Source organism: Zophobas morio, unplaced genomic scaffold (assembly GCF_036711695.1).
Source record: "Zophobas morio isolate AGI-343-1 ecotype UQ-CSIRO unplaced genomic scaffold, CSIRO_AGI_Zmor_V1 ptg000023l, whole genome shotgun sequence".
Classification (NCBI taxonomy): domain Eukaryota; kingdom Metazoa; phylum Arthropoda; class Insecta; order Coleoptera; family Tenebrionidae; genus Zophobas; species Zophobas morio.
Window position 1 is genome coordinate 9,666,914 of NW_026972128.1, and position 17,466 is coordinate 9,684,379.

Consider the following 17,466-nt stretch of genomic DNA (forward strand, 5'->3'; position numbering starts at 1 on the left):
ATGACGTCATCTCAAAATTTTGGCGAATAAATCCTATCCAAAATCTGCAAAATATGATGAGTATATACTTGTGATTTATCATTGCATTAAAAGTTTTTAAATTTATTATACAGGTGACTCGTTAAAATTAACGAATTTGTCAATTGATTTCTCGAAAATTTGGGAATACAGTACTGTTATCATTATTATTATACTACACCTATCCAAGGTGATATACGTGTTTTTCCAAAAATGCTGATGACGTCATCACAAAATTTTGTTAAGGGAAAACTCGTTTAGAACGTACACCTAACATGCTTCTTTACATTTACTTTAACGTTACATACATATCTTTATTTTAACTTGTAAGTGTTCTCCCATAATCAAATTTTATAATTTTTCGAAAAACCTTGATTTGTTTTACTTTACTTCAGAGGCGAGGAAAGTTTTGTCGAAATAGCCTTCCATCAATTTTTCTGTATGTAACTGGATTGTATAACTTTTATCCAATTTTAATGTCTATGTATATGACTATCAAACACGTTTGTATGTACCTGATATTACTATTAAATGTTATTATTATTAAAAACTGAAGGCGGATTCGTAAACCACAAATACAGAAGTACATTATTTAAAAAAATTAAATAGCGTTTACTTAGAAAAAGAACTGAGAGACATCAGACAAATTTTGGTCACGGTTTCACCATGTAGAAAATATGTCTTACTAACATACATATAAAATTTGACAACAATCGGTGTGATAGTTTTGGAGATTGTCTATTAAAAATCAACACAGACATACTATAGACAGACGACAGATAGACAACTGACAAAAACGCGAAACCTACTTTTTGTACTCTAAGGGTCATGAAACGTTAAGAAAACTTGTAAGTAGCCATTCAGCGTTTACGCTCTAGAAGTAAAAATGAAATATTTCATCCAATCAATCTTTAGGCAGACAATTTTTCATGAAGAAAATACTATAATACCTACTTTTTTTCATTCTGTCAATATAAAAATTTATACGACTTAAAAATTTACTAAAACTATACAGAAGTGTACAGGTGATCCTGCAGTGATAAACTATTAACTTAAAATAAAATTACATTGAGCACATTTTTTTAAATTTTTTGTTTACTTGATTAATAGGTCATTTCGATAGAACTTCCCTTGTCCCTGAAATAACAGGTACTTAATTGAAAAATTACCCTGAGTAAGCAATAAATTTCATTTGACACAAACGGCACGTCTACTCTTAAGACTGTTATAACATCCATTTGACTGAAATTTAACATTAGGTACATTTTAAAACAAACCACTGCAATTGTTGAATATGTGAGTGATTTTTCAATTGAACGTTACAATACAACAATCCAGTTTTTTCGAAAAATGATAAAATTTGATTTTGCGATTTTTTTTTATTTTATGAGAGCCCCTACAAATTAATATAAAGATGCATGTAATGTTAAAATAAATTTTTTAATGAGTTTTTCCTTGACAAAATTTTATACTGTTTTCATCAACATTTTTGCAAAGACACGTATATCAATTTGGATAGGTACAATGTAATACTAATAACATAACAGTATGGTATAGTATTCCCAAATTTTCCAGAAAATGGATTGAGCCGTTCCTGAGTCAATCAGTAAAATAAATTGATTCATTCATTATTTTTTTTTAGTCACCCTGCATTAACCATTCTATAAAAATCTATAAAAATACAAATGCACTGATAAATCAGAAGAACAGACTCACCATATTTTAAATATCTTCAATAGGATTTATTCGCCAAAATTTTGGATAATGTCATCAATTTTTTGGGGTGAAGGATAAACAAATATATTTTAATTCAGAATTTACCATGCTCAAGATAAGTTTACGTCTGCAAAATTTTAATGCATTCGGTTTTGTAGATTCAAAATTAAACTGTAAAATGTAATTCAATTTTGAATTTTTTTTTCAAAAGTTTGGATGTCTCGATTAAAATTTCAACACGGACTCATAAACTACACGTGTAGGAGTATGTTATTTTAAACAATTTAAAATCCATTTATTATGTACAATTTTAAGGTGACGTTATCACATTGTTGGTTGAGATGATTAGACAAAGTTTGGTTAGCGTTTTACCATCTACATATATGAAATTCATAATAGACATAAAAAATTTGACCACAATCCGTTCGGTAGTTACGGAGTACAGTCTAACGAATCCCGCTTATTCGATAAATAATGAAATAATTTTAATAGCATTTCCTATGTAAAATTTGAGGTGATGTTATCAAATTTTCATAGTTTAGAGGGGTCATGAAACGTCGAGAAAACATGAAAGTAGCCATGCACCTATGGATGTTACAATGCTGACAACGATTTTGGAGCAGTTTTTAACATGAATTATTTTATTCCAATTCGATTAATATTAAATAATAATAAACATAAGCAAGATCTAGCAATAATTCCCCACATCTTTAAAATACAATTATTGACGAATAAGTTGTATATGTATCCGGATTCGATTCCAGTTTACGAAATTTTTTGTGTATGACCAAATATTTTATTATAGTGTGAGGGCGTTAGTTAGACTTTAAACTTTGGGCGTGAGAGTCAGAGGGTATCACACTTTGTTTACCGTTACCATTGTATCATTATGTTATATAAGCACAATATCTAATTAATTTATGTTGTAGATGCTGCGACAGAAGTAAACAGATACCGATCATTATGAACCTTTCATTTGAAACTTGAAAAATTCGATACAAATAAGCAATGTTGCGTGTTATGTATACTTTTTGGATAATTTTAGCCGCACCCAGCGGGAAATGCCCTGTATTTATATATTTCCGTAAAGAAAACATTCCGGTAATCCAATCGTAGACTAAATAAATCCGAGGAAGACCTGCCGAAGATAGTATCAGTATCAGTTTACGACATGCTGTCAAAAGAGGAAGCTATTAAAAAAATATCTGCTGCACAATCAGCCAAGTAGAAACATTACGCGTTAATTTCCAATTTTGCATCGAGTCAAAAGAGCCGAGTCAATGGCTCCGATTCTAACTGTTCACAGAAATTTATAGCAGGATATCTACAAGGAAGCGTCTGATACCGACTTGTCTTCGATATCGCAAAATTTCTCTCGTTTCGATTGTTTGAAAAGACAATAAGACAACGTTCCACATCCGAGTGTCTTATCAAAAATGATGTGGAAGAGGGCACATACCGAGTGGCATGGAACACGCCGGCTATATGTAGAAGAGGTGGTCCAATATAGGCCAGTCTGTGTGTTTCCTTTGCAGACCGCGTTGGTTTCATTAGTGTGCAGTGCTCAGTGTCTTCTTGCGGACTCGATGATGGATCTTCGGCTGCTGATTGCCTCGCTCGTCCTAGCCGCCGTTTTGCCAGGTACGCCGAAAGCTCGCAAGCTTTTCAATTTTTCTCTTCATTTTCCAGCGACTACGAATATCTAATCTAACCGATTTATAAAAAATTTAGCCGTTATTGAAGCACGAGAATGGATAATAGACGACTACAAAAGACATTGTTTGCCACAAGTGGGGCTTTGTTGGCCGATAACGATCCATTGTCATTAATTATTAAGCAAATTTCCCGAGGTTTTTTGCAGCTTCGTTTGAATATTTTTTTTTTGTAGGGAATTTTAACGGGAACCATAATTCGAGCGCAGAGCTTAATTTGAAAGTTGTTAAGTCATTATTAAAAGAATTCAGATCTGATTTTTTCGTAAACAAAATGAAACGTGTCTCGCGATCTGCTACCTGACTTTGAAACTCGACAAATTCTTCTGGGAAGACAATTTGGATGATTAACACCAGCATTTTCACGCTTCATTCAAATTAAAGCGTGCAGCTTTTTTAGATGGTAATTCGCCACTCATATTCAGTGACAGCGGTAATGGGTTGAAATCGACGAACTTGCACCAACTGGACACTGTATTGTTCACATAATTTTAGCGATAAAATTGAAGGTAAAGCGGTGTGCGTTATGAAACTTGTTATTAAAACAATTTTTACGATTTAGGACGATGAAATGAAGATCGCTTTACCATTATAATTCTTTCAGGTAATTATTTTTACTATATGAGTCACAAAAATAGCATTTATGTGTTTATTAGCTTTGTAATGATCCAGACGCCACTATTTATTGTCAGTTACTCTTGAATTGAAACGACTCAATTAAAATGCATACTAAAAATATTTGTATTATTATTAGCAATATCTTAATATAGTGTAGTATTTTTTTAATGGGAGTAATAAAACTTCATAACTTTTGTAAGAAAAAATTGTTTTAAAATTTTTTCGATAATTACATTGGTTTAAAAAAAATAGTATAGTAAAATATGATTGAAAATGCTATTTAAGACATCAAATATCTAAGAATATATTTTGTTCAAGGAATTCAATTTTTAGTTTTACACTTTATACTTTTCTAAATTGAAACTTTTGTAGGAAAGAAGATTTTTTTAACAAAATCAGTAATTCGGATATTTTTTTAAATTTTAAATTCACAACATTACGTATATTAAATTAATTTATAATTATTTTATAGTGTTTTCATAAACCTGCAACAGAACTCAAAAAATGCAAAGAACGAAAAAATATTACTAGAATTGCTGCAGATGCAGTCGGCAAAGAATGGAAAAGAATTGTTTGTTAAATAAAGAAAACCTGGAATTAAAATTGAGCTGAAGATCTCAAAAGTTATTTTTTTTAAAGAACTGTAAATTATTTTAAATTATATCACAAATTTTTGATATGCTTGATTAGCTTTTGTTTCGAAAACTGCAGTTGCTTAGTAAATATCATTTGTCGGTGTAGAAGTAAGCAGCGATTTAGGTTGAAGTTCGTAAATTATGATTTTAAAGAAAATTAAAAAAAAATCTGATCCAGGCCGTAAATCATATTGTAATTCGCCATTTTTAATATTTTTTTCATTGCATTTTTTTTTATTAAAATTATAGTTTCTTGTTTAGAATGTTACCTTACACAAAACGTTTCAAAATTTTTATGATTTTAAAAATTGTTAACAGTAAAAAGACAAATCTCGCTGTTTGAAAATTTCACAAAAATTTTTCGTAGATCACAAAGAAAATTTTTTTGGTAAACAGTTATTAACATAAATAAATTTTATTGTCAGAATTAGCATTTTTAGTCACTTTAGTCTTCGAAAATCAAAATAAGATTTCCATCAAACGTTGAAAATTGAGTTGACAAGCAATTTCAGAAAATTCTACTTTGGAAAAATATAGATAAATACAGAGATTTAGAGATTTTACCTTTATATTTATTAAAAAATTGTATGCCTATTTATATATTCTAACAAGTTAAAAAAATTGAATTCATTCCGTAGACTGTTTATAAAGATTTTGTTATAAACATCAATTACTAACTACACCGATTTCAGTATTTAGCTTTTACATTGATCTAAGAATAAAACAAATTTATTAGTGTTGTATACAGGGTGTTTATTAACATGCATGAAAAATTCAGGGGGTTATTCCTTGGTTAATTCTAACATTTTTTTGTCCATGAATGATTTTCTGAAAACGCTTGGTTTGAAAATACATGGTGAAAAATATAAAGTAAAACTCCTCAATTCCCAGACTTAGATCCTTTAGATTTTTAATTATCGCAACAGTTGAAAAGATTAATTAATGTACACTACTCCAGTGGAAGATTTTTGTTAAGAAGAACAACCGGTATTTTTGAATAAGTTCGGTAGGGAATGAGGAGAAGATGAATGGTTGCATTCTAGCTGCTAATCGTAGTTATTTTCAGCAGTTGTTTTAGTAGCCTGTATCTTCCAAACAAACCGTCTTTCCCAAAATCATTCAAGGACTAAAAAATTTTAAAATAACCCAAGGAATAACCCCTGAATTTTCGCTTCATTTCTAAAAATCACCCTGTATACAAAAAAATTATTCGCAGACTATTGTAACATATTAACTTCAAATTCATTTAAAATCGGTTTAAATCAAAATATTTTTCATTATTTACAACAGTACAGTAGGATAATGATCAACAAGTGCTTTAAATTATTTTTTATTAATTCATAAGATTTTAGTTTATATGACCATTACTGTGGGAACAGTGTGGTACCATCATGGTTTTTCTGATTTTTTGTCTTGATTTTAGCAATTGTGGTTTCACATTTACTAAAGTGGAAGTCATATTACGGTTTACTCACGACAGTTAAAATTGCTGTTCACTATTCCAGTGCTCAAAATTGGTGAGATCGTATGATTATGAAATTTATGCAACTAATCGCCAGGGTGTGCCCGTTTTTGGACAATTTTTTTTTATAAAATTTATAACTAATAATAATTTTACAAAGGATTTTTTTTTGTCAGGCTTGTAAAATTAAGAATGGAAAATTATTTACTTTCCTTTGCGAAAATTTTGCGCTTAATATTAAAACAAAAAAAATATTTCTTTGTGTTAAATTTAATCCAGTTGTTACATTGTTTTTACACTATAAATTTGTTGTCTGTTTTATTTGTCGTTGGACCTTCATTTACCAAGTGATTCTTTTATTATATTTCTGTTAACTATCGCACAAATGCAATCTAGTCCATAAAACTGTATCGTTATGACCTATAAAAGACCCAAGTAAAATAAAACAAGTTTAAGGTATAATGCAGTAATTTATGATTCTTGTAACATGTCGGTTGTTGCAACCAGCTGGCATGGAAAGAATTCCTGTTTTCTACCTACTTTGCTGATTTACTTTAGTTAGAGTTCGCATAGTTGGGATTCCTCATAAGGTAATTAATTTTTGTGTAGTTAAATTGAAATTGTCGAGGCAATTAAAATCTTCCGAGTCATTAGGCGAGTATTAACAGTATCTTGCAGGAATTTGGAGACGTTTTTTACAAACCGCAGCTACAAATTATGTCATCAAATGTTTTTGTAGCGCCCAATTTCTTGAAGGAAATTGACAGTTATCATCGAGATAATTTAGGCAAGGTTGTGTGCAAATGTACAATTCAGATTAAAAATGTACAAAAAGTTTGGAACGAAATGTAGAAAATTACATTTGGGAATGTTGTAGAGATAGCAGCGATGGGTTATGGTTGTAACGAATAAATTATTGGCTGCGCGATAGTCATGTAAATTGAATTAAATTAAATTAGAGGTGAATAATTTATTTCCAATTAGTAAAATGTAACAGGGTAATTATTACTCGATGCCAAAAAAAATTACAAATGTAGTAGGTATAAATAGACCATAATTAAAAAAACGCGAAGTCAATGTTCTATCTATTTTGAACGCTAGTTGAGTTATAATGATTTCAGCAATACAGGTTATACTAGAAAGATCTAATTCATTTATTTCGCATCTCATTTAGTGCGAACAAGTGGCTGTTAGAGGATAATGCTCAGTCTTAATTTATATGTAACCGTGTTTATGTGGCGCCTTCAGGAATTTAAATAGAGACATGGATTCAAAGCTACGTGAACTTGGTTGCATTTATTTTAACCTTGTCTTTGTTCACCCCAAACATGTTCCAGAGTTAATTACGAGTACTTTAATTATTTCATAATTTATAGTAAACCCATGTCAGGAGTCAGAGGTAAGGTGGGAATTAAAGAGGGCACTGCGGATGAATTAATAAATTTCCCCAAGTGCCTAAACAAAGGATTATTTCGCATGAATACCTCTATGAAAACAGCACGAGCACTATCTAATATTCAAAGGTGCGAAGTAGTCTTGAATAACGAAGTATTATGCAGCACATTGTTATACTTATATGGCAAATAAACGAGTTGGAACCAGTTTTTTGAGTCCTTTGTGCTGAAAATTTGTTGGAAATCCCTTTTGAACTCCTCCACTGCTCAAAGAAGTAATTAATTCGGCAATAATGGAGGCGGCGTAAAAAACTCCCTCATCTTCGTCCTTGCCATTATAATCACGTACTCCAGCAGCTTTTTGTCTGTTCAAAAATGAGGAAATCTATTATTATTCCGTTTTTGTGAATTTTTTTTCGGTCAACATTGCATGTGTCTAGTTTAAAGGCTGTCGAACTCTGGAATCTGTGAAGTGTGACCAACTATCTGCGATTCACTTTTAGTTAAACATACATTCCGTGAGGCTGTCTTTTTCGCGGACACTCCTGGAACAAGGATAAATAGATCGCGTCACATGCTTAGAAAATCGTTCTTGAAGATTTCCTGTTCGGATATAACATTTTTAGCAGGAAAAGTCCTCGACGTTTATCTTGCAATATTTATTACAGATTTAATGAGATGTAATGCTGAATGCGTTCACGATTTATATCATGCACAGATTCCTCCTTTTTTAAATCTCTACATAACTGCACTTCAACCATCCAAAAGGAACATTTTCAATCATATTCCACAAGAAAAACACGTCTCTTGCGTTGGAGCGCTGCTTAGAATAACTTAACATTTTCTTTTCGTTACAGCCGACTCACTATCTACCACATCATAATCTTTACAAGTTATGTTTCAAGCGTATTTGGAATGATATATGGACTTTATTTACGTGTGCAGGTCATGGAAATATGTGGTCTGGAAACAATATAAGAAGTTTGAGGGTGTGGTCTCTCTGAGCGATAATGTCTTTATCACAAATAGTTAACTTAATTTTGCCATTAAACACTAAAATTGTTAGGTAGAGTAACAACATAACAGTAAAATCGTATAAAAAGTAGTGCTGCTGCCATTAAGAAGATTATAGGCGCTCTCATTTCGCGAAATCCATTATTCGAGCGTTGCAGTGTTACTGCAGTTTTGTTTTGGTGCTGCTATTGTGTGGTCTGCGGATAACTATACTAATTAAACTTTTTTTAAATACTTTACACTGATTATTTAATTATTTAATTATCCAATTTTGACCGACTTCGCCCAATAGAAATTATTTGCAAACTCAAACAGAATAAAAACTGCCGGCGTAATTAAATTTGTTTACGAGTTGTATCTCAATTATTTTTTGTCTGTCTTCATTATAGAAATTAACGGTATAATTAAATTAATCAGTATTAATGTTGCTTGCCTATTATTCCGTTCGATCCACACAACCGGTAGTGCATGCAATTAAGCAATTTTTAAACTGGAAACATTAATTTATCTTATTCAAGACTGCACTGAGTGGGTTCACTAAACAGATTAATATGCAGTTAATTATTTTATATTGGGGAATTTACTCAACATAAATTATCGCTTACGAACACGAAGATAAAGTAGCGTAATAAAAATGTCAGTCAACTTCTGTTTTCGAGCATCTTGTTGCTTATTTTCGGTGAGTCGTAATGGCGGTATTGTGAAAAAGCAAACGGAATCGCTAAAAGTACTGTCTGAGTTATTGATTAATTGTTATCGACACAATGGCGTTATGTAGCGGTACCGAGAGGTCTCTGAATTGTGGCTTTTAATTCTCATGACTGTAAAATCGGATTTTTGTAAGAAGCGCGAATAAATCCGAGTAATATGGCGTTTTCAATTATTGGTGAATTTAATCAATTTGATAATTTACAGACTGCAATAAAATTATATAGTGCCGGACAAAAACAAGAAAAGGTAAAGTTGACAGGTTTTCTACCTGCTCGTGATTTATGCTAGTTGGGTATTTCCAAATTAATATTAAAAAGATAAGAAACTAAAAAATATTTGGACCAACAATTATTATTCCTCGAAAAATTGGACTAGGGGAATTATTAATTTTCTGGCACCTATAAGTAGCCTTAATTTTTTTAATTTAGCTTTTAACGTTATGATACCGTGGTTACACAAAGATTTCATCTTAGTTTAGTTCACTCGATTGACAATAACATTAAATTACTAATTAATATTTTAAATACATTTTACCAAAAAAAAGCAGACGAAGAAACAATAATATTTTGAGAAGTCATTCTCACCTAATTTTTCTTAGTTGTTTTTTATTTCACACAGGAAATTTTATATTACAATAAAAAAGAATCTTCAACATTTGAATAAATTTTAATTTCTATTTTCATGGTTAAACGTAATTTTACTTAGTGGCAATTCTTTTTATAAAAAATAAATAATGAATATTAAGTTTCATATAAGAAATAAAGGAACAACTAAATAACAATTTTACACAAGAATTGGGCCAAGTATTTAGAAATCAGTGTTAGTCTAAATAATGCTTGAAATGAGTGAAATTATATCAACCAGTGAGAAAATCCCATCTAGCATATTTGCTATCCGCCAAAAGTGACTGTCGTTTCCTAATCCTACAGCTGTTTCGAAGTATGTCTTAAAAACAAAACAAAAAAATTGGTGGAAGGTTATTTCGACAGAACTTCCCTCGCTCTTGAAATATTATAAAACAAATCCAGTTTTTTCGAAAAATGATAAAATTTGATTATACGAATTTTATTTTTTTGTGAGAACCCTTAAGTTAAAATAAAATAGAGAATCTAATCAATAAAATAATTTGACTCATTCATTAATTTTTATGAGTCACCCTGAATAAGTAATTAAAAAACTTTTAATGATAAATCGAAAGTATAGACTCATCATATTTTGCGCATTCTGAATAGGATTTATTCAGCAAAATTTTGAGATGACGTCATCAATTTTTTGGGGGGGATAAATGAATAAAGTTTGCTTAACGATTTACTATGATTACGATAACCTTAAAATCTTTACAAGATTTCAGAGCAATCGGTTTTGCAGTTACAAAGTTATATTGCAAAATATTATTAATCAGCTTTGAATTTTTTCCAAAAATTCTGCATGTCTAGGGTGAAAATTCTACATGAATTCACACAACACAAGTGCAGGGGTATCTTATTTTATGTAATTAAAAACAACTTTTTATTATTAATTTTGGAGATGACATCATCCCATTGGTGGTGGGGATGGTTAGTTAAATTTTAGTTAGCATTTAACCATCTACATGATATTCATAGTATACATACAAAATGTGACAACAATCGGTCTAGTAGTTTCCCAGATTACTTGTTTAATAAAAATGGATACAGACACCAGACAGACAGACAGACAAACAGACAGACAGACAGACAGACAGACGGAAATGGGCGACCACTAAATGGGACACTACATTTTTTGTTCTCTAGACTACTTAGCTTACGCTCGAGAAGTAAAAAAATTATAATAATGTGTTGTCAAACATATAAGTATAGATAATTTAGCCCTTGTCCTTTACATGTGTAAGATTAGCGTAATATTTTTCCGTGGCAATAATTTCTGTAAATATCTTTATCTAAAAAAAGTTTACCAACAATATTTTCCATTTGGTGGCGTAATTTTATTCACAAAACATCTCATCATTCGTAGATAATATAAATCATAACTACTACATATAAAAAAAAGTGCATCCAAAAATACATCACAAATTCGTTAAAAATTAGAACTGAAATAAAAAAATTCTTTCATAATAATCCTTTAGCACAAATTACATTTTGAAATAAAAGTACGAAAAAATAGGTCTCCCGTTCCCGTCTGTATGTCGTCTGTCTGTCTGTCTATCTGTCGTCTGTCCAATTGTTGCCAAATTTTATGTTAACCAAAATTTTTTTAATTGTTTCCACCAATAATTTGATGCCGTCTTTTCATTTTTTTTTTGTGAACGCCAAATATATTTTTAATGAACTAACATACTCCTATACTTGTGGTTCATGAATCCACTTTAATTTTTTTACCCTAGACATTCAGATTTTCCAAAAAATCCAAATTGAGTATAACATGTTTCTTTGCCTGTACTTTAACAGTCCACATATCTTCATTTTACGTTATAGAACTTGTCATAAAAAAGTAAATAAAATTTGCAAGTACTGATCATACACATTACAATCAAAATTGACATGGGTGAGAGTGACATTTAATTTCAATCAAAATTTTGTGTTAATTATTATTAAAATGTCATCATTTAACTCTATTAACCACTTCTAAACAGCGCCAAGCATTTGGATCATATTTGGCAACAGCAGCACAAAAAAAATTCTCAAAATTAGTTATGTTTAAATAATTCAGCTAACCTACTCATTTTTTTGTAAAGTTTTTTACTTGCCTCCTTTTGATTTGTATTGTCAATCTGAAAGAATTTAAGAATTTTTGAAATAAGCTTCGGATCATTTCCTCTGAAAGATTTTCAAATATATTGTAGGGACCTGAAAAAAGCACACAATTTTGAAAATTAAATTCACCGGAAGGTTTGCCTGAATCTTGGAAATGTGTAAGCCATGAAATAAAGTAAATATTAGAACAGAAAGAACGAATATTAATTTGCTCAAAAAAATCCTAGGCAGTATTTTGTAATTGTTTAAATGAGTGTATAGAAATGCTATAGAATTGTTGAAAAAGGAAATTAGTGATAGTTTCAAAAACAAACGCTTTAATTGTTCACAAACCCTTATCAGTTATGAATGTTATCATTGTTAGTCTACTAACCAGTACAATTAGGGGATTCAACCAAATTGGACTTCAAAAATCCTTTGAAAATGGTGATTTAAAAAGCTTTACAAAAAAGGTGTGTAAAATTATACACTCACTGGATTATATCGGGTGATTTTTTAAATATTTGCTCTAGTTAGCCATAAAGCTTACGTCGGCCGTTTGAATTTCACTGCTGACCTTGCATCATTGTCAACTAGACTAGAAAATTAAAAAATCACACGGGAATTTTTCCATTAAGAATTGTGCCCAATTTCCTCAAGTTCTTTTTTCCTTAAATAAAATGTAATAAAAACGTTCTCTTGGTCGACATTATTTAATTTCGAAAAATCCCCAATCGTAAAAACCTAAAACGCAAAGCGTAACGTTTACATAAAATTCATTATCTTAACAAAATGAAGAAAATCTGGTTCTATTCTTTATAAAAAATCATAAAAAACAACTATATCTCGTTGCTAAATGCCGACTCACAGGTATTTCAAACGTTAATTTTTTATTTTTTGCTGCTCAACTTGTGACTATCAAATTCGAATTTTTTATTCCCTCCGAACTATTCCTAATTTTCTATAAAAACTGTAAGAGTGTATACATAGCTTTTTTTGAAGTGTGTTTTTTCATGTTTTTAAGAAAATATATGCATCTTACTTACATCATGTACGACAAAAAACCAATTCCCTTCGAAAATGCATCGTTTCATTTAAAAACACTGTAACTAATAAACGATAGATCAAGAAGTGTCTGAATGCACATTTCTATGTAGTTGTTTCTTCCAGGAAACCATGAATCTGATACTAATATATTTTTTCGCATCGGTATCGACGCTTAAGAATAGCAACGACTTAAAATTCCACAGTTTATTAGCTTTTGCTACTGGAAGAAGCAAAAAACTCTTAACGTTTTATTTTAGAATTAATATTCGTCGTTCGTACTAATAAATGCGAAGTGTTATGTATTAATAAGCCTATTAAATATTCAGAATAAGTAATGCGTAAATTTGTTAAAGTGGATGACCGCAATATGTGCACGAAATAAGCGAGTTTTCTGTAAAACAACCGCCCGTGAAATGTTTACATTTTTTTACATATTGAATCTAATTAATTAACATGCATAATCATGTCTGGTTCCTTGTTGTTAATGTAAATAAATGAGAGCTCAAATATTTCTGCAAAAATGATACTTGACCTGTCCTATACAATGGCCTCTTGCGGTACTCCACGAGCTGCTGCTGTTGCTGGTTAATTACACCAATTTTTATTTCATGCATCAGCAGTTCGTTACATGCAGTTTTGCACAGTCGTTGTTATTTATAATCCCTTCTATTAATAAAACGAGATATAATAAGCAACCGAATCAATTAATACGGTATGAGGAAGTTTCAGAATGTAGAACAAATTCGACCCATCTTCAAATTACAAGTGTCAGATTATGTGTAAAATATGGTTATACTTTCTTGATGCGACGACCGGTAAAACGTTTCACATTACAAAAAACAGCGACTTCGTACCGAACTACAGTTAATGTCTAATTAATGAGATCTCCTGGGTACCCAGTTGGCAAAATTTCACCACAGGAAGTCTCAATCTTCTCCAAATATTTCTGTGAATTAAATTAGAAAAAAAGCGTTTAATTGACAAGAATTCCAAATAGGTTAAGTTGCAGCTCGGTTCCTTCACGGGTTCGGAATTAAAATGTCTTTTGTGAAAAAAGCTCCAGTTTCCATTAACGGTCTCATTACAAAAAGCCACCTAGACGAAGTGTGTTCTTTGTTTTAGCCTTGCAACTCGCATCACGTAGCGGTACATTATAATTCAATTTAGTCTTTATTTCCAAACAACATGTTGTTGCTAATAATATCTCTTGATAATAATAGCAGGTAAGTGCTCATTCCAAAAGCTATTAAACGATTATTCATGTAAATCTGAATCATAATCGCCTAGTTATAACCACAGACAAGCCGTCTAGCACCATGTTTTTATGACTTTTATTTAGATAAGTAGCACACCGAACAACTTACTTGCTTTAATTTACAAAACAAGTAGGTATAGTTCTTTGAAAGTAGCTGTAGTCACAAAGGAGAACAAATAGATGTTATGTACATTTGGTGAATGTGCTGTTTTGTAGCGAGCTATTCTTCTCATGTAATCGGAAACGTGATTTCAAGTATAGCATTGTGTCCATTTGCTAATTTCTTGGTCAGTGAATTAAGTGTACAGCGCTACTGATCACTGAATATTCAGAGTCATGGTTTCAGTTTTCCGTGAAGAGCAAAAGTCGTAAATTTAAAAATATACAAAAATACGCATGGTTATTACATGAATTTATTGTCTGGAATTGCCAACACCAATAGGAACTTTTTTTCGTAAAGAACGGTATATATTCCTTAAGTGTATCCGGCTGAGCTGCTTTCTGTTTTTACAGTGACGTAACTGTTTTGTAAAAATGATCATGAGACAATTTGACATATTTTTGAACTTCCAAAATGTAACCAATCAAATATCGAAGAGATCTCTATAAACTTCTAAACACAATTGTGTCTTGCTTACAAACTTTTGAATATTTGTTGGTAAAAGAAAGTATATGTTCAAATTTATAACATTTGCTAGAGGTGCAAAATACATCCCTTCTTTTCAACAAGATCACAAAAAATTCATGTGGTGTAAAATCTGGAGGTATTGCAGGCCACCGAACGTATACTACATTAGTTTATTGTATCTTGAGTGTTGCAATAGAAATCATAGTTAAAATATTCCGTGGCCTACAAAAACTCCGGATCTTATACCCACTAAATTATTTTTGTGGCCTTATTTAAGAGAAAATGCGTGGAAAATTTTAAAAATCGAATCCTGAGGAGAACTTGGCACCCCACATAAGTATTCAAAGGGTTATAAATAGAAAACAGAGGTCTAAAAATTGATAGATATGTTATTGTATATTCGACTGATTAAAATTTGTCATTAGATGGTTCTGAATTTCATATTCTGGTTATATTTTTCAAATTAATAAAATATTTTTGATACTCTCGTTGGATATTTTGGTGTTTTTTGTTTCGATAAGTATATACGAAAACATTAACTTAATTATATGTATATATCAGTGGAAAGACAAGAAAAAACTGGCGAATATATTTAAAAAATCCATTAAAACACCAATCTACTTTGATAAAAAATTCGACAGTTACTTTCGGAAAAACTTGATAGCGATAATTATCATCTACATTAGAGTAAGCGCAGATTCTGAAACCGTTTAATTTACTGTGCCACAAGTAATATTTGGGTTAGTAATTTCAGAGATAAATGGATGCGACTACGAAACTTAATAAAACGTCATATTCTGAATGTTTTGTTGCATATACAGGGTGTTCTTCGCTATCTCATTAATTGTTAGGAATAGAAAAATATTTTCAGCTCTACCGTGTTTTGTTTTTAAAGCACAACTTAATTTTTTTAATTCTGTTTTTATATTTCCTAAGTGACCACTGATTAAGCTTTATAAATAAAAATATATTTATTTTTGTTATACTTTTTTTAATTGCAATGGGGTTATTTTTAATAGATATGGTCTAATATTTTATGGATAAGTAAACAAAGTTATGCACTGGGTTGCAGTGTCAATCATCTGTGTCTGTTAACATAACTGAAGAATCACAGGAACTGCCCACTTTATATACAGAAAATATAAACAAAAAAATTGATCGAAGGTTATTTCGTCGGAACTTCCCTCGCTTTTGAAATGCAATAGAACATTCAGCTTTTTCGAAAATCTATAAAATTTGATTTTGTGTATTTTATTTATTAATTTTTTTTAATAAAGATATGTACCTACGTAATGTTAAAGTAAATGTAAAGATGTGTGCTATGCATATGTTTCAAATAAGTTTATCTTTCACAAAATTTTCTGATACGCCATCAACATTTTTGCAAGAACACGTATGCCAATTTGGATAGGTGCAGTGTAATAACTAACAATAACAGCATTGCAAACCCAAATTTTCGCGAAAATGGAGTGGGCCGTTCCTTATTTACACAATAAAATAAACTGACTTATTCATTAATTTTTTTTAGAATCACTCTGTATAAACAATGATAAATCTAACATGATACTCTAATCTAATATAGAGCCATCATATTGTACGTTTTAGATTTTACATAGTATTTATTCGGCAAAATTTGGGGGGATAAACAGATATATGTATTTTGATTAAAAATTTACCATGCTAATGATAACTTTAAAACGTACGCAAGATTTCACAGCATTCGGTTGTGCAGTTTCAAAATTAAATTGCCAAATGTTGTTGTACAATTTTGATTTTTTTTTCTAAAAATTTTGATGTCTTATGTAAAAACTCAACACGATTCATAAAGTGCACGTGTAGGACTATTTTATTTTTAATTTAAACTCATTTATTATGAACAATTTTGAGGTGGCGCCATCACATTGTTTGTAGGGACGATTAAACAAAGTTTGGTTTGCGTTTTACTATCCACATGATATTCCTAATATACTCGTATGTACATACAAAAATTGACAACAATCGGTCCAGTAGTTTCGGGGATTATATGTCTAATAAAAATCGACACAGACAGACAGACGGACAAACAGGCAGACAAACGGACACACAGAGAGACGATAGATAGACGGAAACGAGAATCTACGTTTTTCGTAATCGATGGGTCATGAAATGAGAATACATGAAACTGGTAAGTCGCCGAGGGAATCGATTACTATACTTCCTTATCTTACTCTCTAGAAGTAAAAATTGGTCTAAGGTTATTTAGACAGAACTTTCCTCATCCCTGTAAACTCGAACAAATGCAGCTTCTTCGAAAAATTAAAACATTTAGTCTTAGCAATTTTATATTTTCATGATGGGTTAAAATGAAATACTAACAAGAACAGTGTTGTATTCTCAAATTTTCTTAAATAGGATGAATCGTTCTTGATTTGATCAATAAAAAGAAGCTGGGGGCCTCGGCCCTGACTTTGAACCCTTGACCTTTTGGCAGTAAAGCTGACACGTTATTCCAAGAATATCACTGTCATAAGATTGATTAAATAATAAAAAATATATAATAATAATA

General features: G+C 30.8%; 1 protein-coding gene across 1 annotated transcript in view; it reads left to right on the top strand.

Moving 5' to 3' along the window:
* Window positions 1-3,151: 3,151 nt before the first annotated feature.
* LOC135134270 (serine protease inhibitor dipetalogastin-like) overlaps window positions 3,152-17,466 on the top strand; it is a 35,762-nt gene continuing 21,447 nt past the window's right edge. The window contains exon 1 of the mRNA XM_064062893.1: window positions 3,152-3,375. Within this exon, the coding sequence (XP_063918963.1) occupies window positions 3,171-3,375 (205 nt within the window). The 5' untranslated portion in view covers window positions 3,152-3,170. The remainder of the gene's footprint in view (window positions 3,376-17,466) is intronic.